The sequence below is a fragment of the Gobio gobio genome (assembly GCF_949357685.1).
Source record: "Gobio gobio genome assembly, chromosome: 1".
NCBI lineage: Eukaryota > Metazoa > Chordata > Actinopteri > Cypriniformes > Gobionidae > Gobio > Gobio gobio.
Window position 1 is genome coordinate 62,825,106 of NC_137097.1, and position 25,486 is coordinate 62,850,591.

General features: G+C 37.9%; 1 protein-coding gene across 1 annotated transcript in view; it reads right to left on the reverse strand.

Moving 5' to 3' along the window:
- shisa9b (shisa family member 9b) overlaps positions 1-24,895 on the reverse strand; it is a gene marked incomplete at both ends in the record, with an annotated part of 45,244 nt that extends 20,349 nt beyond the window's left edge. The window contains 3 exon segments of the mRNA XM_079818336.1: positions 19,468-19,589; positions 24,265-24,791; positions 24,794-24,895. Coding sequence (XP_079674462.1) covers positions 19,468-19,589; positions 24,265-24,791; positions 24,794-24,895 — 751 coding nt within the window.
- Positions 24,896-25,486: the final 591 nt, after the last annotated feature.

A 25,486-nucleotide genomic window follows, 5' to 3' on the forward strand; every position in this document is an offset into this window, starting at 1 on the left:
AGGAAGCAAGGAAAGGAAAGGTGGATACACAAATAAGAAATGAGAACCACTCAACATTTGCCACACAAGTCCTGAAAAGTGAAGCCAAAGAATTTTGATCACTGGTTGCGGTATAACACCGTGTCCTAACTACATTCGACGCAATAAATCTATTTTAGAAACGGTTTCTATTTCTGCGACGTCGCAGCTGGAACAACAACACAAAACATAATCTCAGGTAATGTTAATGTGATTTAATGTTAAAAGCGTGTAATGCAGCTTTGAATATCATTTAGTGCTCCCAGCTTTGTAACGTAGTCGTAGGCCTACCAAAAGCAACAATAGATAATTCACCTCAGATCTTGAAATTAAACAAATGGAAACAAGAACATTCAAACTGTGAACAAACAAGTATATTCTATGACAAAGACTGTTTTAGTAACTCTTTAGTAACTGTATTTTTAGTTTAAATGGCGTAATATTTGTGAATTTGATTATGTACTTATCCATTTCCTTGCGAGTGCCATCAGGATTAAAGGGAAAGTTCACCCCAAAATGAAAATTAGCCCATAATTTACTCACTCTCAAGTCATCCTAGGTGTATATGACATTCTTCTTTCAGACGAATAAAATCGGAGATATATTACAAAAGTCCAGGCTAATCCAAGCATTAGAATGGCTGTAATAGTGGCTCTGTTTTTGAAGTCCATAAAAAGTGCATCTGTCCGTCGAACAACGTGTTCCACGTGGCTCCGGGGTGTTAATAAAGGCCTTCTGAAGTGAATCGATGCGTTTGTGTAAGAAAAATATCCATATTTAAAACTTTATCAAGTAAACTTGATAAACTTGAAGAATCGGCCGAGCGCCTTCCTTGGAAAAGTGTTGAATGTTGAAAGTGAAACTCAAGATGCGTACGTGACGTCATGACGAGCCTACCTGGTCGCGTTAGTCTTTCGATTGGCAGGGGGACTTTCAACAATTTTTCCATAAATTAAACAGGGAAGGCGTCGGACGAAATTTTACTCAATAAAGTTTTAAATATGGATATTTTTCTTACACAAACGCATCGATTCGCTTCAGAAGACACCGCCTTCATGTGCTCTCGGAATTATCGTAAATACGAGTTTCCTAGATAAAAATTGCACATGAACGTCCTCCATTTTCGAAATTTGAATGTGATGAGCTCGTAATCACGACTTCAGAAGTGGGAATTATCAAATTTCCAATAGCATGTGAAGGCTGTGGTTTTTGATTGATTTGTCGCATCTCATAGTCGCGTCGCATCTAGTGTGGACAGACAAATTTCTTGTCGCTGGAATCTTATCGTGTAGCGTGTAGTTAGGACACGGTGTAAGCCTTAAATAAGCCCTGTAATCAAATGGGATGTGAGCCAAACTAAAAAATCCAATTACACTGGTTTCTGTCATTTTAGGTAGTTCAAGTATCATGTAAACGAATATTCAAAAGTTTGTTTTCCCAGTAAATTTTGTTACAGTAAATTATTTTATACTATAAAACGGGGTGTTTTGTCATGTCAATGTCATGATTGACAGCTGTGCTTGCGATTGAGTCTGCAATGGGCGGGACCTTGATGCCACGGCTCCACCTCAGGATCAATAAACAAACACTAACTACATGCAACCTGAAGAAGACACACTAGGAAAAAAAGCTCAAAATCAGCATAAATTAATAAACTCCTCAGTTTATCTGTTCTAAACTGCATCACTTTCTAACTGCTAAACATAGCTATAACCTGATTTTTTTTTTTTCTCAGTAAACGCTTCAAACACTCGGTCCAGAAACTCTGGAAGATGAAATGCCCTCCAGACTAAATTCTGCCACTGAAGAATGTAGACCAATAAAAAAAGTGAAGTGGACCCATTTCTTACAGCGGTGCCATAAAATCCAGATTGGACTGACCCATTTCAGGAGTGTACATCACCACTGGGCTTACATTTTGACTGAGAGGATGTGTCTGACAGCCACTCATTGACATGGTTTTTAAGTTGAGAGGAAATACTTCTCCTCTGCTTGACCACCTGCGGTAAAAAGAGGCCATGCTACCGTAAGTGCTCCAGTTGCAGTGGGATGCCTGGGCCATGGACAAATGATAGGAACAAGTACACAGAGTCACCTGTCAGTCATCCAGTACGACAGGGGGACGGTGACACCGCTGCAATGCTTGAATAAAAGCACAGCCAGACCGTAACAGACAAAGAGCTCTTTATTTGTTTTGCTTTATTTAGCATTATGTTACTTTAATTGTTTGTCAGTATAGTCATTGTGAAATTGGGCTCTTTGAAATGCCATTTCTTAAGATGCTATTTTTTTCTGATGATGCTGTCTTGTTTACAGAAAAAAATCTGCATTGATTTGGGCTTTGAATGCTCTTCTGTCATTCTAACCGTGCTGTTCAAACACAAAGTCAAGAATAATTTTCATACTGTTTATGACGGCTCTGCGCTTGCATAACAATAACAGCTCTTGTAGGGTGCCATTATCCTACCAGAATACATTTGGACAAATACTGGAAAATTTACACAGCAATAATCCACATTTAAGCAATGCAAAAATAAAAATATAATATGCCTACAACTAGCCTACTGAGCTGCTCACTAGGTGATTATTCACTCTTTTAGTTCTGCTTGAAATAAAAAGCATTAAGAGTCACAGACTTGGAAACAGAGGAAGCCATCCTACATAATTATTCTGTGTAGTCTTTTTGCGCTATGGGAAATTATTAAGAATTATTGATTCAAATGCCCCCACACTCAACTCTTTGTCTTTCTTGAAGATGAACACCTCTTGTTTATTTTGGGGTTTTTTCTTTGCAAAGTCTGCATCATATGTAACAAGATTTTTTTTTTTTTAAACTGCACTGAAATGAAGAATATTATACTGTATAATTCAACTATGCTATATGCACATGACATGCGATTAAAACAAGATAATGAATTAATAAAATGTAACAATCTTTGTTTTTCTGTAATATTCCTGAGCCATGTGCAGCGCCCTGTATATATTTGTATAATACAGTTACAGTATAATAATCTGCGATAAATAAGTCAGGGAAAAATTCTTAATTCACAGCCATGATATGATCTATATATGATCTGCATGCTGTGTGTGGCTCCGTACCAAACAAACTGATATTATACCACTGAAATGACCAGAGATCTTGTTAGAAATAAACTAAAAAGATCTTCTTTTCTAACCAGCTTTGGGGGTATTGGTTGTATTGGTTTATTTAAAGGAATTCAATTATTAAAGGATTAAAAGGGATATAAAGAAACAAAGAAAAATAAATAAGAACAGTAAAAGTTCAAATTTGGCAATTTCCCCCTCAATTTCTATGGTGGTTATGACCCTGCTGTAAACATAAACATTATATATATATATATATATATATATATATATATATATATATATATATATATATATATATAGCTTTAACTCATCAAAATAAGTTAAACAAGCTATACAAGATTAAACTCACTTTTTTAAAGTCAGTTTAATGTAATTTAAGTTGAAATGACTTAAACATCCAAGTTAATTGTACTTAAAAATTTAAGGCGGCAACTTTTTTTTACAGTGTGCTACACATCAAGGCCTTTTGCAGCGCAAGCGCCGATCTAAACGATGTCTAACATGCCGTCTTTCTGTGCAAATGCTGGTGTGTCAGCGCAGAACGCCAAGCTGCCCAGTCTTCCGCAAGGTGATGCCATCGGTCAGGGTTGATGTTAAAGACATTTATGTCCTGCATGACAACATCCTTAAAGGTCCCATGGCATGGCATTTTTCTATTATTTTATAATGTTTCCTGAGGTGTACTTATATTGTTAGTATGATTTTTACATCATAAAATGTCATAATTTAGAAATAAAAGGCATTTTTTCTATACTGCTGTTTGCCCTGTGGCTGAATGCCCTGTTACAAGAGGCGTGTCTGCTGTGAGACTTCAGTAAAAACGCCCACTGTTGTGATTGGCTGACATCTTTGCATTTGAAATGAGCGGAGGGGGCGTGGTTTAACGAGGTCTACGAGGCACGAGCTGCTGCCAGAGAGACGGATGGACCAGAGTTTACTTCTCATCAGTTCATCGTCTCAGTTCAGTGAACTGTTGTAGTTACAGAATATACTTCAGGTTATTAGTTTATTTCTAGTCGGAGGGACTGTCACTCATGTCAGAAAGTTAGTAACTTTAGTAAATTATGGATCAGCACTGACTCGAGACGCGAACCATTTAGAACGATTCAGTCCGATTTGGTGAACTGGTTCGGTTCACGAAAAAGAACCGGTTCAAAAGAATGATTCGTTCGCGAACCAGACATCACGGAGACGGAGCGATTGCTAACAAAGTTATTTATAGTAACTACTGAGTTGTGAGAGCGCTGTCAGTCAGCGCGAGTATATTGTGTTTGTATCTGAGAGTTCTGAATAAACACGAGTCCCAGTCACGCCGAGTCTGTCTTCATCATTATTACCAACTTTGTAACACATGCAAAGTGCCATTACAGCGAGATGAACGAGTTAGTAAGTGTTGATTATAGCATTATTTTTTAGATATGTTCCAATGACATGAAAAGCGTCAGTGACGCGCATTGAGTAACGTTACACAGCGCAAACAAAGACACAACAGCAGTAATCGAATGTAATCCAGTTTATTGTGGGGAAAGCTGGCTAGCCTAGCCTGGAGACCCTCACGCTTACCCTCCTTCTGCTTAATCTCTGGCCGCGTTTGGTGCCTCCGCTGTGGGCCAGATGCATTACTGGGGGTCGGGGATGTTGAAGGCAGAGCCTCGGCGTGCGTGAGGTTTATCTCTAAAGAGATGTGAGTTTGCTGATGTTGAGCAGAAACGACTGTATGCACATTGTAGAACAGATAGACGTGACAAGGACGTACAAAAACACTGACTCACAAGATAGAAAACACGAAAACACCGTTCTGTCGGGAGAGAGAGAAGCCGCAGTGTGTGCACGAATAATAAATAATTAGCTACACATAAGAAATCACTGATCACAGATCAGAAGGAACTGAAAAAAGACTTCTGTTTTCATTTGTACATCCAAACACTGAGAAACTGCCAGCATTCACTCGTTCACAAGCAATGATCTCTCTAGCGTTTGCATGGGCGTGCCAGATTCTCTGGGCGGAGGAAAGGGAGGTAACCGTTCCTGTGTGGACGTCAAAACAGGAGACTTCAAGATTGGCTAGTCTGGCCTGTCATTTTCTCAAAGGCAGAGAAAGACAGCCAGAACTCAGGTTAACACAGATCAACATTTCTATCCACTTGGGGACAATATTCAGGCTAGGGGAACTCATATTAATGTTGAAATACCTCATAAAATGAAAATTTCATGCCATGGGACCTTTAAAGCGGAGCCTTTGGAAGATGTTCATCCGCACCTTGGTTTTCAAACAGATCTTAAAAGATCAAAGTGGATTCCTCATGCGTGACCCCTTTAACATGAAGTGGGCAACTGCTCCTCCACAATCATCTCTGGGCGTTTTCAGCTCAAGCTGTGGGAGTGTTTGACTGATGGTGGGATGTATGAAGGTCTGAAGCAATCCACCCCCTATTGTGACACAGCTCTCAAAGAGCCAATTTGGGCCCGATGAAAAAGCAGCCTTTCTCAGCTCTCATCTTTTCAACAGTTGCTTTAGCAGTGTGAGCTCCATGCACCCTCTGACGAGCCAGACGCGCGATTTATGTCACAGCTCCAATCGGGGATTATTTATATGTCTTGCTTGTTTTTGATGGTGAGCAGGTTTTTTTTTTTTCTAATTATAATGTGTTAACTTAGAGCCTATGCGATCTGAGAAGTACACATCATTGCTTGCCAGTCATCGCAGCCTTCCTCGGATGCCGCTGATTTACATAGCCACCTACCTGTCAGCACGCCGACTGGCAGGAAATTAACTGATAATTATTCGGATGGGGGGGGGGCATTAGAGGGAACTCTGTTTAAGATGCGATAATTGATCTGATTGCCTGAGCTCTACCCGTCCTTGCCTAAATTCATTAAAATCAATAACAGTAATTTCAACTGTGCTCTCAAACCATCCCCTGATACATCTCAGTCACCATACAGCACCATTACCAGAGACTACAATAACGATCCTGCTAAGAAGAGCGTCTGTAGAGTTGAAATAATTAAATGGCCACTCAGCAATGTTCAAATTACTGCACTACAAAATAATTACTGTGGTATAGTGAAGGTGTCAGACAGTGATAGAATGGTACTTTGATATACAGTGGAGTCCAAAAGTCTACGATCACTAGCGAAAATGCTTCCTTTTTGCAATCGATGATTATTTATTTCTTTATTATAAACTATATTATGAGTATAACCATTTCTGTGATAAAAATGAACTAAAATGTATATAAAATCAAAACCCTAAACCTGCTGTTTATTCACAGCTTTAAATAAAATGTCCAATTCCAGATTTTCAATGTGATCATGTAAGTTTGTTTCTGCCTCGGAATAATAACATAACAAAGGTATTGCGACTTTTTATCTCACAATTGTCAGAATTTAAACTCGTAGTTGTGAGGGGGAAAAAAGTATATCACACAATTATATCAAAAATGAGTTTATATCTCACAATAAAAATGATAAAAAGTCGCAATTACCTTTTTTTGTCCATGGCTGAAACAAGCTGATTTCAAAATTCTGGGGCCGTATTTACAAAACATCTTAAAAGGTGCTGTATGTAAGTTTTTCACTTTTAGAAAGCATAAAAATACCATAATATGCTTGCAGATATGTAGGAAACATGCTAAATTCACCTACTTGTTTCTCAGAAGAAAAAAAAAATTGTTTTGGTCTGTGCGATAACACACGTTGCCAGTTTACCCAATAGTATTTCGACATCACAGGTTGCCAGTTGGCGGAAAACAGTGTATTGCTGCCATGGAAGCCAGCAAACAAACCGGGTCAGAGTTTGCAGATTCTACCCGACCTAAAAAGCCTCAGCATCCATCTAAAAATCTCTATGAACGAGAGCATATATTAACCCTCAGAGCCCGACGGCATCGCCCACGACGTCACACGGCACCTCCGATAAATATCTATATTATTTCATGAAACTTTTATCGATTTTCTTACCGTTTTTTCCAGCAGAAAGCTAACGAGCTAGCCATCACGGGGTGTCTTTGGTGTCTTTGTAGCCTTTACAGAAGGTTTTCTATCCAGCCTGGAACATGTGGATCTTTTTGGAGTTGTTCAGCAATAAATCAAAACGCTTACATACAAGATATATCCACTTGATGTCCATAATTTATAAATTTTCCGTCATTTTTGCCGCTAGCGCTATGCTAGCTGCCATTTTGGATGAGGGTTTGACCAATGACAGGCTGATCCGTCATCCACATTGGTGTGCGTCATTACGCATGAACCACAGCTCTGTTATTGAGGAGAGAGAGAGACGCACGGCTAGTGTTGAGGAGAGAGAGAGAGAGACGCGCTGCAGTTTTGAGTAGTTTTGTGGAAAAAGTTTGAAGAGAAAGTTTGAGGAGAAGTTCCTGATAGGAACTGTTTTGAGGCTTGGCACCAGTAAATATCCAAAATCCAAAGAGGCCAAAAGCGCCTGGACTTTTTTTGGAAAAATGTAAATAGTTTTGTTTCTGTATAAGTTATCATGTTTATTCCTGAGTTCCAGGACTCCAAAGACTTGAACAAACTTTTTTCCAGAGGAAATATGCTTAGCTTTTATTTATTTGTGTGTGTTTTCAATAAATATTTGAGTGATTCAATTTCCGTTTTATGTTTTCATTTGTCTTTATGGGCCCATAACTTATTTTACATTCAGGTGACATCAATGCAACACAAATATACTGACAGTGCAACTTGTCTTGAAAAAAAAGAGGTGTGTCAATTGTCTGTGCACAACAGGGTTGATGTTTTACAAGCTTTTTTAGTAAATAACACCAGGCGGAAAATTATTTGTAAAAATACCCTTAGGTCTTAAAAGGGTTAAAACGTGGATAAATCAACTCATCAACTTTAAATTCTACATTCTACATACCGCAACTTTAAAGCAAAAAGTAGCTCCTAACTTGCCGATTTAGGAGAAACTCTTAAAAATAATGGGTAGGACTCCTAAATTTTTGCTCCAAGAGCATTTCACAAAGCATTTTATCGCTAAAACAAGTGAAAAGTTAGGAGTAGTCAAGAGGACCTTATTTCAGTCACTTAAACAAAATCCAATTAAAAAAACCCAGGAAGGGAACATGAAGTGCAAAAATGCTAACTGAAAACCGTTTTAAATTAAAAGTACATGTAGGGATCACAACATTATAATACACAGTACAAAAAATATGTATTTTCTGATTTGCAAAAGTTTACATTTAAAAGTGTTAAAGGAACACTCCACTTTTTTTGAAAATAGGCTCATTTTACAAGTCCCCTAGAGTTAAATAGTTGAGTTTTACCGTTTTTGAATCCATTCAGCAGATCTTTGTATCTGGTGGTAGCACTTTTAGCATAGCTTAGCATAAATCATTGATTCTAATCAGTCCATTAGCGTCAAAATGACCGAAGACACTTTCAATATTTTTCCTATTTAAAACTTGACTCTTCTACAGCAGGGGCGGAGCGGGGGGGGGTGGCTAATTGGGCTCAAGCCCCGAATGTTTTGTCAAAAGCCCCGAATCTTTTAGTTTAAAAAAAAAAAAAAAAAAACTTAAACGTTGTTTCATTTCCTCTCAGTCTTTCAGACTGGATGTCCTAACGCGAGCTCTCGCGCGGTCTCCATTCACAGAAACATGTCATGCCTGGTCTCATTATAAAGCTCTCAGTCTCACGCACAGCGCTGCCTAATCAAAATACTGTATGGGCATTTCCTTTGTAGAACTAACCAACCACAAAAGTTTTCAGCCGAAAACCACATATGATTGGTCGATGTGAATTTCCCACTACGCGCTGCCGCTTGCTTGTGTATTCTCCACCTCAGAGAAAATACTGTAGACAACACCTAATTCAGCTCATTAACGTTCACAGAAAAGATCAAGTAGCAAGAGCTAATAAAAAGAAAAGTAAACAACAACAGATTAGACGACGAAACCCCGTCAGAATTAGATTCAAATAGTTATAGATGGACATATGCAACAAACAGAGACAGTTCGTCTGCAGTGTGTGTGACTGGTGTTATGTGTGTTTGTTAAGGTAATTCTCTTAAGGTAGTTCTCTAATAGCTATTGCTATTAATAATTTATTCATTTATCAATTTCCACGTGTTTTAAATATTATACACTACTGATATTAATTAACTGAATATATATTTTGTTTGTAGGTTGGGGGTTTTATAGAAATGTATGCAGTTATACAGTATAAAACTTTAAAGGCCGTTTTCTCAAAATGAGTTTTTTCTCACACTCAGAGTCAGATATATCCACTTCAGTAGCACCTACAAGCACCAACTTTTGCAGTCTTATACTGAACTATATTCTGAAGGCGTTTACAGAGGGATTCGTTGATATATCATTCCTATCCTGAGTTATAGGTCCTTTAACTCCCAAAAACATGGCAACATTTTTTTTTAAGGATATTGTCAGTATTCTCTAATTTACTAAAGCACAAAATAAGATATCCAGAATCCCCTCTGTAAAAGCGCTCTCATCTAATATGTCAACAAATTGAACCAAGAATTTTAAACATGGTCCTTTCCAATTTCCAGATTTTGTTTTTGTAAAAGTATGCAAATGAGCGTATATTTAAGTATATAAGGCCTCATTTGCATATTAAAACATTAATTTACACAAAACTTGTAATACATTTTTTCCTTATGTTTATGCCAGTAATAAACTGGAGAAGTTTCACAGTGATATCTTATAATTAAAAAAATTCCCTATTCACCTGTAGTGTCTCGCCTTAAGAGAAATTAGTTGCTAGTAGAGATGGGCGGATGATTTGTCAGATGATTTGTCAGATGATTTGTCACGTGGGGGTTTCATTCTATTATCTCAAACAGCCTGAAAAATAGTGCATTTAGCTGATGTAAATGGAAAAAGGGAGTATGCCCCCGGACCCCCCTAGGTTTGGGCTAAGCCCCGAATGTTTACAACGTCTGGCTCCGCCCCTGTTCTACAGTTACATCGTGTGCTAAGACCAACTGCAAATGAAAAGTTGCGATTTTCTATACCTATATGGCTAGGAACTACTTTCTCATTCCTGCGTAATAGTCGCGGATCTTCGCGGCCGTACCATGGCTGCAGCAGCGCAATGATGGAACGCAGCGCCTGAAAGTAGCCCCTAGCAAGGTAACTTTCAATGTGACCGGCACTAAGTTTGTGTAGTTGCAGAGAAAGTTTCAGGCTTGCAGCCGACAAATTGTGTTGTGGATTTACCTGTGTGATTAGCCATGGTTCTGTGTGTTGTAGAGGGCTGTGATAGTAAGTCGAAGGTGTAAACTACCACCATGTTTCACAGAATACCAACAAATCATTGCGCCGCTGCAGCCATGGTACGGCTGCTAAGATCCGCGACTATTACGCAGGAATGAGAAAGTAGTTCCTAGCCATATACAGGGCTGGACTGGTAATCTGGCATACCGGGCATTTTCACGGTGGGACGCACTTAGGGGCCGATAAGGTTATTTATTTATTAAATTTTTTGCCACGGACTGGCCCATCATGCAGGGACATCGGCCCATTTGCTTGTCTTCTGGCCATTGGTTTGACAGGCCAAAGCGAGAGAGACTTTCTCTCCTCCATTTTCATAGTCTGTGTCCACATTAGGCACTGTTTAAAATATATATATATATTTGGGCACATGAAACTGCGTTGGAATATCCGCAACAGCGCTGCCGCTGACGAACGTGGGCTGCGTTTCTGCTGCTCTATGAAGTGATGAACCGGTACTTTGACTCCGAATGTTGTTTTATACAATCGTGTGATATGGGAACATTAAAGGTTCTGTGGTGAATCAGCTGAAAACAGCCGCAACCATGTAAATACATGACGAGGTAAATTGGAAAACAGCAATACACAGAACTACAAACTTGTCACTCGTCTAGCTCAACCAAATTCAATAGTTAATTATGATTTATTTATTTTTGAAACCATACCTATGGTAATGAGGAGCATGATTTTATGTGTCTACCATGCCCATACAGTTAAATGAAACTGGCCTACAGTTAAACTCAGTTAAAATGTCATTAGGGTAATTAAATTATAATTCAACAAAACAGCTTTAAAGCCTGGATCCCATGAATTAAAGGGATAGTTCACCCAAAAATTAAAATTGTGTCATAATTTACTCACCATCAAGTTGTTCCAAACCTGTATGAGTTTCTTTGTTCTGCTAAACACAAAAGAAGATATTTTGAAGAATGTTTGTAACAAAGCAGATAGAGCAACTATTGACTACCATAGTATTTTTTTCCTACTATGGTAGTCAATAGTTGCTCTATCTGCTTTAATGTTTAACTAAATGTTATTTCAATGAGAACCTCATGAAATATAGATATCATATCAGTGTGTTACATAAATTAGGTGTTAACTCTTGAACATTTTTTATTGTTTTTAAAGGGGTAGTTCAACCCAAACATGTGAACATTTACTCACCCAAATGTCATTCCAAACCTGAATGAATTTCTGGCTGTGTAACATAAAAGAAAATAATTTGAGTCTTTTTTTTGTCCATACAATAGGCTATTCAATGGTATAGCCTATGGTTTGGTTGCCAACATTCTTCAAAATATCTTCTTTTATGTTTCACGGAAGAGAGAAAGTCATACAGGTTTGGAACGACATGAGAGTGAGTAAATGATGACAGATTTTAAAAGCAGTAAATTCACTTTAATGTATCCTATAAATTAGTGCTTTACTGTCAAGTGCATTTCTGTGTGACAAAAGTAGAATATTAAGTTTGTTATCTGCATTTGCAGTAAATTCGATAATATCCTTCATTAGTTGTCCCTGTCCTAGATTTATTTATTTACTCCAATTTAAGGCCCTAACCCCAGCAAAAACATTCAAGAGGAACTGATGGGCCGGATGGGCTGGGTTTGCCTGGGCCGAATTTTAGCCCCAGTCCAGCCCTGGCCATATAGGTGTAGAAAATCGCAACTTTTCATTTTCAATTGGTCTTAGCACACGATGTAACTGTAGAAGAGTCAAGTTTTAAATAGGAAAAATATTGAAAGTGTCTTTGTCATTTTTTGAACGAGATGCTAATGGACTGATCAGAATCAATAATGTATGCTAAGCTAAGCTAAAAGTGCTACCGCCAGATACAAAGATCGGCTGAATGGATTCAAAAACGGTAAAACTCAACTATATAACTCTAGGGGAAATGTGGAGTGTTCCTTTAATAACTCTTTCCCTGCCAAACATGGAATTTTCCGGGTTTCTGTATTTTCACTGTTATAAGCTATAGGTGGCACTATGACACATCTTCTGAAAGAGTACTGAATATCCTAATCAAAGCACATGCAAAGAAGTTGCAGAAACAAGGGATATCATATGTAATCATATGTAAAATAACTCGATCACCAACATTAAATAGCATATAAATTAAAACTGCCTAATGTTACGGAATGAAATGTCGACCCAGGACAAGCTACAGACTGTGCAAGCATTAGGGACGTTGTGTTGATGAACTCGATTTATTATTTCTGTTTTGTAGTTCGCTCCAGATGTAGTCTTTGACAAAAACTTGATTTGCTCAGCTTTTTGCTCTATGAAACTTACCCGTGTTGATAAAAAAAGAATGCATGAAGCTAGAATGAACAGGTTCTTTTTGTTTAAAAGCAGAGGGTCTGTTCTTTCTTTTGATGCATGTTCAGATATTCATAGGCTACAATAAAGTATGGAGGCCATGACATTTTTATGGTGATCTAAATGGAGTACTCGCTAATTTAATGTAAGAATAGAGTTCTAAATCAGTAATAATATTTAAATGTAACCCTTTAAAAACGAGGTTGTTAAGAGTTTTACAGATATTGTTTGTGTATTAAATATACATCTGTGTCCTATCTCAAGCTACTCTACTGTCAGCTCAAGCTTTTGTCAAATCTGTCATGTTTCTAAGATTGATGATATATATATATATATATATAAAAGGAACCGGCCCACAGGTGTGTCCACAACATTGAATCTGGCCCCCTTTTTTAAAGGTTTGGACATCCCTGCTGTAAGTGAACATTAGATGATGGTAAAGGTGATCTACGTGTAAAAATTGAAGAATAAAATATACAATATCAGCCAATAATATAAACAGATCAGATAAGCAATATGCTAGTGATGTGTGCATCCCTAGTCTCAGATTTGAACTACTGTAGCTCCTCACCATTTCCTCCAAGTGACACATTTTTGGCAAACATTTAGGAAACAAAGTTTGTGATGTGATGTGACAAGTGTCTGTCATATTGAGACTGATATGTGGACGAATCCATGAGCAGGTCATTATTCCCATCTTGCTAAATGGGTAATCACCTGCAACATTTATGCATCTGGCATAACAGCCATCTGATCCCATTATAATGCTTTATTTATCTGCCATAAGTGTTTTTTTTCCTTTTCAGTTCAGCTATATTTTTTTCATGTGGAAGAAAAACAATGGTCAGCACAATCTTTCACCATCTCCATGGAAACAAGCTGTGCAGCAAACCAGGTAACGCTGTCTGTGTAACTAAACCACAGCTGAATCCAAGGACTTTTGACAGGAATATTCACTCCTGGTAAAATTTCTTCAGTTGTGCTTCTCTACTGTACAGAGAAGGCACAGCATTATCAGAACTCAGCTGCAGTCTTCATACAGTATTGCATTTCCATTCATTGTGATGCCAATTTCACCTCAAAGAGTTATTTAGTCCTATAAGCGCTTTAAAAACTGCTCTAAGCTCTTCTGGTGTGTATAAACAGAAGACTGAGAGTTGATTAGGTTAACTGGCATAGCAATGAGTCACCGCTAGTTTCTTTGCCCAGCGGATTTTGAGTTTAAGCAGATTCTCATGAGTGAAACTGTGCTGTACAAACACTGGCTCTGGGGGTGAATTAATTATATATCATTGCTGTCACCTGTTTAAATAAAAACAGACTCTCAGCTTGGGCTAATAAATGTTTGGGCCAGAGCTTTGCAGCAGAACGCTGGGCTTCACTTATTGTGTGATTTTGGTCTGTATGGTAGTGGAAAATTATAGTGGTTGGGCAGTAAATACATAAAGCACTCAAGCCAAACCAAGTTTCTTGTGCTTGGTTAACCCGGATTGCTCGATTGGGACTATGAATTGCATTTCAGTGGCTGATTTACTCAGGCTAATTCTGTTTTCCCAGCCACCAGATGACTCAGGTTTGTCAAAACAGATATCAAGTGTAATGTCAAGTCTATGTGTTGTAAAACAGAGGTATTTTGGGGCTTTTGCCTCTTTATTAGATACAGTAAAGAGTGACTGGGGATTTTTGGCAGTGAGACAGTTTGAGGAGGAGTAGAAGGACCATTCATAGAAAGATATGCTCAATAAGGAAATCCCACCTTGTGATATTCAAATCAAAAGAGTTTTCAATGAGTTTTTCATTGAGTTTTCAGAATAATTTGATTTGACTTGTTTTTTAGCTTGTTTTAAACCAGGTATATAATGGTTGTTTCTGAGTATGTGTTATTTTTGACACATTTCAGGGTTTTGTACTGCAATTGTCAAACCTTAAATAAACCTAAACCTATAAACCTAAACCAGTCAGCACTGTGCTAAGCTAGTATGCTAAGGTGTTAGCTTGCAAACTGAAGGCTAACTGAAAGCAAAAAAAGTGAGGGAAATATCTAGGCTACTCTCACCATTTTTAGCTCTGGTGATTTGTAAAATGCGATTTTAAAAGACGTAAAAAATATAAATTGTTAGCCTGACTTGAGATGAAGGTTGGAGAAGGACAAAAAAATAAAATAATTCAAAAGATAAACTGATCAAAAGTTGAAACATTAAATTGATCAGAAGTTACAGTAAAGACAATTATAACAAAATATTTAGATTTCAAATAAATGCTGTTCTTTTGAACTTTCTATTCATCAAGGGATCATGAAAAAACAATTATCACAGTTTCCACAAAAATATTAGACAGCACAACTGTTTTCAACATTGACTATAATAAAAAAATATTTCTTATATATATTACAATGATTTCTGAAGGATCATGTGATGCTGAAGACTGGAGTAATGATGCTGAAAATTCAGCTTTGCATCACAGGAATAAATAACATTTGAACATATATTACAATAGAAAGCAGTCATCTTAAACTCAGGGGCATTTCCTCCGAGGAGGCAAGGGAGGCAGTGCCTCCTCAAAAAAATTGTATAAGAGAATAATCCATATTACAAAAATAAAACAACACAAATATTACAAAATGTGACATTAAAATGTGTACAAATTACTTGTTTTTCTAAAGTAACTGTCCAACAGCGACACCAGCAGGTAAAGTTACAACGGGTATCCGAGTCTCTCTTGCTTCCCCTGAGCCCATTGAGTTTTAATGGATTATGTGTGTGGTGGGTTTGATGGAGGGAAACTGAGAATGAATGGGAGGGGTGAGTCACATGAGATGAGGCAATGCCTTCATCGCTCTATGATTGGATATGATTGGTTTGTGCGATAAATCCAGAGTCTTGCACGTTCACAAATCGGTCTGAATGAACAAAATGATGGCGGTAATGGGAAGACTAATTAAAAAGTAAGTAAACAACTCAACCACTTAGATATCATCGCTTTATATCACATCAAACCCTGAAATGGCCTGAAAACATGATGACTGTATATAGGGTTTTTAGTGAATGATCAGCTTGGGGAAATTAAAGGTACACCTTTGTGTCTGAGACCGGTGTTTACTGAGCTTGATGACTGATGAAAATAAGTTGACTATTAAAAAACAGCCGAACATCACTTCATAAATAATAAAATGTTCTGTTATTTGTGAGAAAACACTTCCCTGCCAAACACAGAATTTTCCGGGTTTCCGTGTTTTCACTGTTAGACGCTAGGGGGTGCTGTTACGCATCTTCTGAATGAGTACAGAATCTCTTGATCAAAACACAGGTGAAGAAGATGCAACAAAAACGAAATAAAAAAAATAACGTGATCATCAACATTAAACATCATATAAATCAAAACTATCTAATGTTACTGAATGAAATGTTGACCCAGGACGTGCTATAGGACAAGCATTAGGGGTGCTGATGGACTTGATCATCGCTCTGAATCTGCTCTGGATGTAATCTTTGACAAAAACGTGATTTTCTCAGCTTTTTGTTCAAAATATTTTTTTTTTTATGAAACTTACCCATATTCAAGTGTTGATAAAAAAGGAATGCATGAAGCTATAATAAAACTTTTTTTTTAAAGCAGATGGTCTATTCTTTCTTGTGATATATTGCATGTTCAGAATAAAATATTTTATGAGCCATTACATTTTTGTGAAAATGATCAAAAACCCTTGCGGTGGCTGGCAACTTTTTTTTTTAACGCTGGCGGGGAAAGAGTTAAATTATTACTGCGTTTAGACACTATTTTGCAATAAATGTAAAAATGCTTAAAAATTACTTGGCTTTGATAAATAGAAAATATGTGTAGCTGGGATATGATTTTACATTTTATTTATATAAAAACAATTTTTTAAAGCTGCTGTCCATAACTTTTTTGTGTTAAAGATTTACAAAAAATATGAGAATGTACAACATGAATCCATTTTCCAAAGCGTGTTTTTGTCTTACCCTGAATCATTATGGTACACTTATAATAAGTGTTTATATTGGGACTATTTCAGACCGGTCTGGTAGTAACCGCTGCGGAGGAGCACAGTCCCTGCGTGACTCGCCATAGACGTAAACAGAGAGAAGTATCTCCGGCTGCAAATGTTCTTCCGCAAGACGCATGCAGTTCCATTTATTGACCGCTAGAGCGCAAAAAATTACGGACTGCAGCTTTAAAAAGTGAGGACTTTGCCTCCTCATTTCAGAACACCACTGCACGCCACTGCTTAAACTGTAACATTTCTCAATAGACCTGTTTGTACTCAAAAACATAAAAAATCTTAGACTTGTGTAAATTTAGTGTCAGATCTAAACTTGTCAACCACATGAGCGGCACAGCTCAATGTGTCAGGAACACATGCATCAAACACTGTGCTACATCTGTCATTAACTTTCTGCTTCACATTTTTTTTATCTTTTGTGAATTACATGGTTCTCAACTTTTCACTTTCAGTTTTACTTCTTGTGTGTAACCTTGTTTAACACAACAAGGCCAAGCCAACCCCTGGTCCCAGTGTGGCCCCATGTCAGCACTCCTCAAGTAAATACTTTAATGGGTTTGTGGCCGCAGAGCCTTGAAGGTGAGCAAGCCAGTGGTTTGCATGTTTCCCCTGCTTTGTTCAGCGAGACGTCGGAGTTCCCTACAGACGGCCCTTCTCTCATAAAGTTATTTCTCCCCAGGATTCGTAGAGACAGCTCTCTTTAGAGGTGCAGCACCTGCATGTCGCTCCGCTCTGTTGCACTTTTAGCAGCAAGCTCAATCACTCAGCCAGCCTGTTAACATACACTCCCCATTGCCTCTCAAGTGTTGTTGCAGAAAAAACATGGGTGTGCACTACAGATTTCTCTCTTTCTCTCTCTCTCTCTCTCTCTCTCTCTCTCTCTCTCTCTCTCGCTCTCTTTCAGAGCAGACAGCTATCTGTAAGTGCTCGATTTGTTTTCTTTCCACGAAATCCCTTTCTTCAATCTCAGAGAATGAGCAGAGACCAATGGAAAAAGTCAAGCGTGCATCTTGTATTGTGATAACAGCCAAATATCAACAAAGAGCTTTTCACTTCCATCTAAATTCAGAAATTACTCTCTCTGTCCACAGTTAAAGCAACAGCTGTCAGGCCAATGCATTTCAATGTGGTCAAATAAAAGCCACCAGACTTTGCGCAGCAATTTTGTTACATGAACATATCTTGCCAGGCACGTCGGAGTGTTTGCATGAAACACACGGGCTATAAAAAGAGCATACGACATCTGCTACAACTGCTTTTCTGACTTTCATTAGGAGACCATCAAATAAAGAGTGACTGTTTGACTCGACGCGAGGCATATTGATCTAAACATCCGGAAGACACCTGGGAAACAGACTGGGAATCCGTCAGCACCATGGCAACACTGTGACATGCCACGAGACAATGTTAGTAAATCAGCCCTGTCTGTGGGCTGAAGTTTATTGAATTAGACTTCCTATCTTGTAATATTTCATTTTAATCATTATTTGCGGAGGAAACTGTGTTTTTCATGCCAAATATCTTTTGGCACATGGCATATTCGCATTGACTACGGTTTAATAATTTTTTTTCTCTGCTAAATAAAGGGAAGTTATATTTCAGGAGTAAGATACAGATTGAGAGGCACAAAATTTACAGTTTTACACCATATTCACAATAAAGTACAGCCTCAAGAGCCTTATCACTTTAACCAAATGGTTTCAACATATTAAAGATATGCAAAATCTTTCAGTGCCCTCCTCATGATACAGTCCCTGAGACAATAGAGTGTTGCAATCCAACAAAAATAATCTGCTTGATAATAAGAGATTTGATATGGTGATCAATCAGCTGTTTCACACCATAGCTGTTACTATATCATGACTTGGACTTCGTATTGACCAATCAGCATCCAGGAGCAGAACTATCCATTTTATAATATACTGACCAATCAGTATCCAAGACCTGGACTATCCGTTTTACAATATTCCATACTGACCAATCAGCATCCAGGACGGGAACTATCCGTTTCATGCAATGTCGTATTAACCAAATAAGTATTCAGGGCCACAGCTCTCAGCTTTATAATATTTCATATTGACCAAACAGCATCAAGGTCCAGAAATATCCATTTTATAATATTTCGTATTGACTAATCAGCAGACCTATATGTTTTATAATATGTTGTTTTGACCAATCAGCACCCAGGACCAGAACTATCCATATTATAAAAGAACTTAGCACACTTGCCAAAGTAAACAGGATATTTTTAAGGTGATAATTCGCTAGTTCTCATATTTTCCTGCACATTTGTATTATTTGCATGAAATAACAGCATGAGTGAGGTGACGAGAGAGCGGGAGATAGAGTTGTGCATGTGTGTGTGTGAGAGAGAGAGAGAGAGTGTGTGTGTGCTTTCTGTGTGTTAGTCAGCCACTTAGCCTGTGGTAATTACTATCTCAGCATGTTAAATGATCACTATAGATGCATGCAAGTGCTACTGCAGCCCACCGGACACGCCAAAAATGGGCTTCTCTAACTACTTCCCCTGTTCTCAGTAGGAGTCGAATCAAGCAGGCGAAGATATTTACTGATGAATAGCAATAGGACCTCACAGCTGCTTCTCTGGGGTGAAGAAGATGCATCTGCTACTATTGGATTTTCACAGTGGAGAGTGTTTTCCAGAACGAGCTAAACTGAGCTTTAAGTGACATGGATTCGACCTGTTGTGCATGAGCTCTGATGGTAAGGAACAGATTTACTTACGCAGGTTGTTTCCTGTTGCTCTGGCCTGCATGTTCTCGTAGTGTTGTCCATGCACTGCCAAACTCTCCTCCCTCTCCACATGTTCTCCTGGAGCTGTCTGGCGCATCACCTGGGCCAGGGCTCTATGGAGAAAGGCTTTGTTTAATCATCTTACAAAAGAAAAAAAACCTGTTAATTAATACAGACCAATTCAATACATATTTATACTGTTCGTGACACACTTTTCCTCATTGAAAAGTTCTGTAAATGTTAAATAAATGTTGACAAATAGGGATTACATATTAGACCAAAATGATAGTGTGGTACATTAAATACACCATACAATAAATAGTTTTCTTTCCTGTGTTTACACATTTCCTTTTGAAACAGCAAAACAGTTATTCTTTTTTTAATAGCCAATACGTTTTAGGGACAGATTTACTATAAGCTTGCACCAGCGCGAACTCTCTTTTTGGTGTTAAAAAAACGACTATCATGATTTACTAAAGACACACAGTGAAAAATGAGCGCTGAAAAAGCGTGGACAGTTATTTTTGCAGCTGACATTATTGCATATGCATTTGTAAGAGTTTCCGTTCAAAATCTATGGGAGGAGAGTATTTAAATGAATCACACAAGGAGATTTTACTAAGGTTTGCGCGCGTCAATTTACTGGTGTTTGAGCCATTATTTACTGCCAAAAAAAAAGCATGTCTTAACACTAAAACCGCCACGGGGTAAAAATTACCCAATTATCAAATGTACATAACAGATTTTCAATAAAATATCCAAGTCTCCCAGACTTTTACTAAAATTGTGTTATTTACTATCCGCTGTTGTTAAAAATTGTTTAGATAAAACCAGATTTAGCCGTCCTCCGGATGAGACATTAAACCAAGGTCCTGACTCTCTGTGGTCATTAAAAATCCTGAAGGATGTCCTTCGATAAAGAGTAGGGGTGTAACCCCGGCATCCTGGCTAAATTTGGCCATTGGCCCCTGTCCATCATGGCCTCCTAATCATCCCCATATACAATTGGCTTCATCACTCTCTCTCCTCTCCACCAATCAGCCGGCGTTCTGGCGCAATATGGCTGCCGTCGCATCATCCAGGTGGACGCTGCACATTGGTGGTGGGTGAGGAGATTCCCCCCTTCTATGTAAAGCACTTTGAGTGCCTAGAAAAGCGCTATATATAAATGTAACACATTTTAAAATTAAATAATTTAATTAATTAAAGATTTAAAAACGGGGCATTTATACCTAAAAGTGCCAGCAGGTGAAATTTACCCCTATATAGTTCCTTTGTTTTTACACTGTTTGAGCAACGTGTAGCCTTACTATAAACAGTCACACAACACACGGTCAAATGAAGATGTTTTAGCCTATTTATAAATGTTCAAACTTTGAATTAATTATACATTTTTGTTTTGCAATTTTTTGTATTGTGTATTGTTTGCTACTGTGTTGCTATTTATTAAGTTTCCTGAAAAAATATATTTCCGATCTATGATGTAATGAATAAAACAATATTCATGATTAAGTTTATTGGTGTTGTTCTCTTATTCAAATGATAAATTATATAACTATACAAATTAATAATTAATTAGGTGAATTTGTGGTTGCATGTTATACATCGTATGTTATCCTTATCGTATGTTGTCATACATCATGCAGTGCAGTGGATTATTATTGCTCTTTATTGTCTATTTATGGTGTTTTAGTTATTTAAATAGCATGGGTTATCTTAACATGTCATAATATTTGTGTCAATATGTCATAACTTAATATGTCATAACGTAAAATGTAATTACATTTTATTATAATATTACACCACCCAAATATGTATTTATTTCCTTCTAATTCTTGTTGCCATTGCAGGCTGATTTAGCCTATATTCACCAAAATGTGATTATTGTAACTTAAAATAGTATAAAACAATAAGACATAAACATAGTTGATGACGAAAAATAATCATTGCATGACTCTATACACTACTTTGTGAAGACAGTGGGATAATACAGTGACATATTACGTTTTTTAGCCGTATCAAAACAAAATAATAATCTGTATGGGTAAATTTTACCCGCTGGCGGTTTTAGGTAGGCCTATACATTCTAGTGTTAAACCAGATGCTAACTGGAAGATTAGGTTGGTCATTATGGAAATGATCCGGCTGCATCTGTGTTCTTTCATTTGCGCACTGTCAGTAGATCACACGCAGAACTTTCCACTCCCATTTGCGCTTTTATGGTATTGCGCACTCAGGCTAATTTTCCCTGTTTGGTAAATCTGGCCCTTGGTTTCCATGAACCTGATTTACTACTTCCTGACAGGTTGTATGAGTGGGAGGGGCATTCTCATTCTAGAGAGCATCTGATTGGATACAAATTTAGATATGCCCCTTTGTGCATGATGTGTCATGAATATTTGAAGTTTATGTTCCCAGAAAATAAATATCTAAATTGTGTATATCAGATTTTCTCAGCGTTCTCAACTCCCATTTTGGGTTTCGTTGGGACAACCGTATGTACATAAAACTGATTTGGTTTAATTCAAATCACGCTTTGAAATGGTAAAAAAACTTTTTGTGGAGATACATCAAAATGAAAGTCATTAAAACGGTGCAAGTCAGCATGGTGAAATTTTCAAAAGGCACTCAATTAAAATGGTGTAAATGGCTGGTTGTGGGTGGTGGATGGGATACTACCGCCCATGTGAGTTTTTATTGGGCTCACGCCTAAATAGAGTGAAAGATAGAATGAAAGGTCAATGCACAAATAGAATGTCCTTGAAATATTAGCATCATTAGACACAGATCAGTGTCCATTATCCTAGTAATGTCATGGACACCTCATGGACGCTGATGTTTAGATGAGTAAGTGTACGTGTGTGTTCGTTTGTTTGAAGTAGATGCTTTTCCAGACAAAATCTGTGCCTCGCCATGGAGATAATTAGAGACTTACAGAGATGTTGATGAATGTTTGCTAATCAACAGATGATTTAGACCTGAATGCAAGTCAGTATTTTTGTGTACTACAACTGCTTTCAGCTCTCTCTGATTATCCACACTTTATCCTTCATTATGTCTTCAGTGAAAAGCCTGACTGGCCTTACGCTTTTAATCGAAATAAAGAAAATCTTTTTTTTCTTGATTTGAAAGAAATTTGCTTTGTACATTCCACCCCTTAAATATGTCTACTAAACCTTGAACCTTGAGCCTGTCTGTCAGAGTAAAGCGGCATATTTTGCACTTCTGTGCATGTCAGTGTTGTCGACTGCCTGGAGGATAAATAGATACACAGGAAAATGAAGCCAGTATAAGTTGAAGAAAAACTAGCACCAGGTCATAGTGATAGATAGAGTTGTGTCAGTGTAATCCTAGAAGGCCTTGAGCTATACTGAATGACATCCCAGAGGGAAACTATCATGCTTAGAGGTAAGACATATGTATTAGATGTCATATCAAATAAATAAATCTCCTTAGGACACAATAAAAACATATGCGGCAATTAATTATTAACTTTTTACTAAGTAATTAAATTAATTCAGATATGCATAGCTCTGATCATTTAGGAAGAGGGTGATAAATATTTAAGTTCATAACGAAACCTAAGGTACAAAAGCTGTAGTGCTACCATTTGCAGTAATGCCAGTAACACGTTACTCTAATCTGACTACTTTTTTCCAGTAACGAGAAATCTAACGCGTTACTATTTACAAACCAGTAATCAGATTAAAGTAATTTATCCAAGTCACTGTGAGTTACTATTTTTGTCATTTTCCTTAGTAAAAATATATAGTTTTGCTTTCTTCTTGCGTCTCAGGGAGAGTATTTATGTGAAGTGAAGTCAAGAAAGACTTCCTTTATTACCATTTATATTAAAACGTAATTTTTTTTTTTCAGGAAATATTTTTTAATTTCAACTTAAAATGTCAGGAGATACATTTTTGAACGTTACTGTTAAAAATGTACTTCCAATAAAGTGACTGTTGCAAAAACGGTTGTCATTTCTATGTTGAGGTGGCAGGGGTGTTATCGGCAACTGCTGAATGTAACTGATAAAGTAACTTGTAATCTAACTTAGTTACTTTTAAAATCAAGTAATCTGTAAAGTAACTACTTTTTAAAGGAGTAATCAGTAATCAGATAACTTTTTCATAGTAACTGTGGCAACACTGACCATTTGTACCTTATTTAGAACAAATGTTGGACGTTTGATTCAACCTGGTGGCAAAAATCTCACAACAGTTTGTGATAGTGTCAGATCTCTTCTGAAACTCTTAAGCTGAAACAAGCAAGTGTAAACAACTCCATGTTCTCTGTTTAACCGCATTGTTGTCTACAAGAAACAGTTGAGATGTTAAGGATGTCTGTCTCATTTTTCTTTCCCATGGAATAAACTGCTCAGCTCCACAACAACACAAGCAATTTACAATTTAAAAAAAAAGACAAGTAATAGATACATACAGTCAGAGTGTAAAGCTGTAAAATGTATTTAGCATAACCAATTTGAATTTGAAGTCCCATTTGATGTTCTTTTTTTCCTATGGGATAAACGGCTCTGCTCCACAACTATACAGATTACAATTTACAACAGTTTATAAAAATGACAAATGATAAATAAATAGATGCTAATGAATGCAGTCAGAGTGTAGCCTATATTAATATGTAAAAGACAGCTCAGATCATTTGCTTTTTCAAATCCCATTTGATTTCCTTTCTTTCCTAAACCGAGCAGCTCCACAACAACCACGCAGACGATAAGCAACAGCGTTTGAACTTGAACGGCTATTCAAGGCAAGCCAGGTCACTTACCTGGACATGTTCTCTCTGTGAGGTCGATGCGCCTTCTCCAAGCCAAGTTTGGTGAATATCCCAACCAGCGCCATGATAGCAACTACTCCGCATATGATATACACAATCAAATTGGTTTTATCCTTAGTCGGATCGTGTTGGTCCATCATCTTCGGCGGTGGTCTCCCCGTCATGGACCACGGCGGGGTGTCGTAGTTTTTGCAGGTTGTCTGATCTAACCTGGAGTTCTTAAACTCGCAACAGAACCTGAAGCCACAGGTCCCGCAGCAGTACAGGTAACTACCTGTCCGACACACGAACGGAGGATCCCACTGACCCATCACATCATAATAGCCCCGACACCTGTCCTCCGTGTGAGGGGTCTCAGGGAGACCATTTTCCCCGTCTCTAGAGTCGTTGGACCCGGTCGCCGTCACCAGACCATCCAGATTCTTCCCGGGTTCTCCTTCCGCGTCGCACACAAGAACTTTCATCAAAAAGTAACCCAGTAGTAAGCCAGTGCTTTTCATCCTGCGCTCTTCTCTTCTCTCCTCTTCTTTGCCACGGCTGAACGGACGCTGAAAGATAGAGTTGGCTGTCTTTTGTCATGAAGTGTCAGGACGCGTATCTCCATCAAAAACATCACCGCCATCCGAGATGATCATGTTTGAGGATACTTCAGCGCCACGGTTGGTCTACAGAGGGTTTGAAGTATGCAAATGAGTGAATATATATAGATGGAGATTTCTATCGCTCCAAGTGTGGCACTGCAATAAACACTACTTTGTCTACTATTATAGCCTATATCCTAAACACCAGCGGTCTTGCGCACTCGGGTGCGTGGAGCGTCTGGATCGCAATGAGCTGCAGTTGAACAGAGCGCTGAGTGAGACTGAATGCGTAATGAGGCGAGAGGAGGGGACCCGATATGGGCACATGGAAGGAAGCAGCTAAAGAAGAGCAGAATATGTCAATCAATATTAAGTCCTGTGATTCACACATAAAGGACACGTTGCGCGTAAATGAATGCGCAACTCATACGCCTGCAATGTGCGAAATATGTTTCTCACAAAGATCGATTTTTAACGTTTAATCAAATCGTTGGACCTCTGACAATGGCTCGCGGAAAGGAGGGATTTAGAGAGACTGATTCATCCATCGAGTCGTTTGAGAATCATTGAACATTGTGGTGACCTGCAGTGTAGGCTACATTATGAGAAAATTAAACAGTTTTTTTTACCTT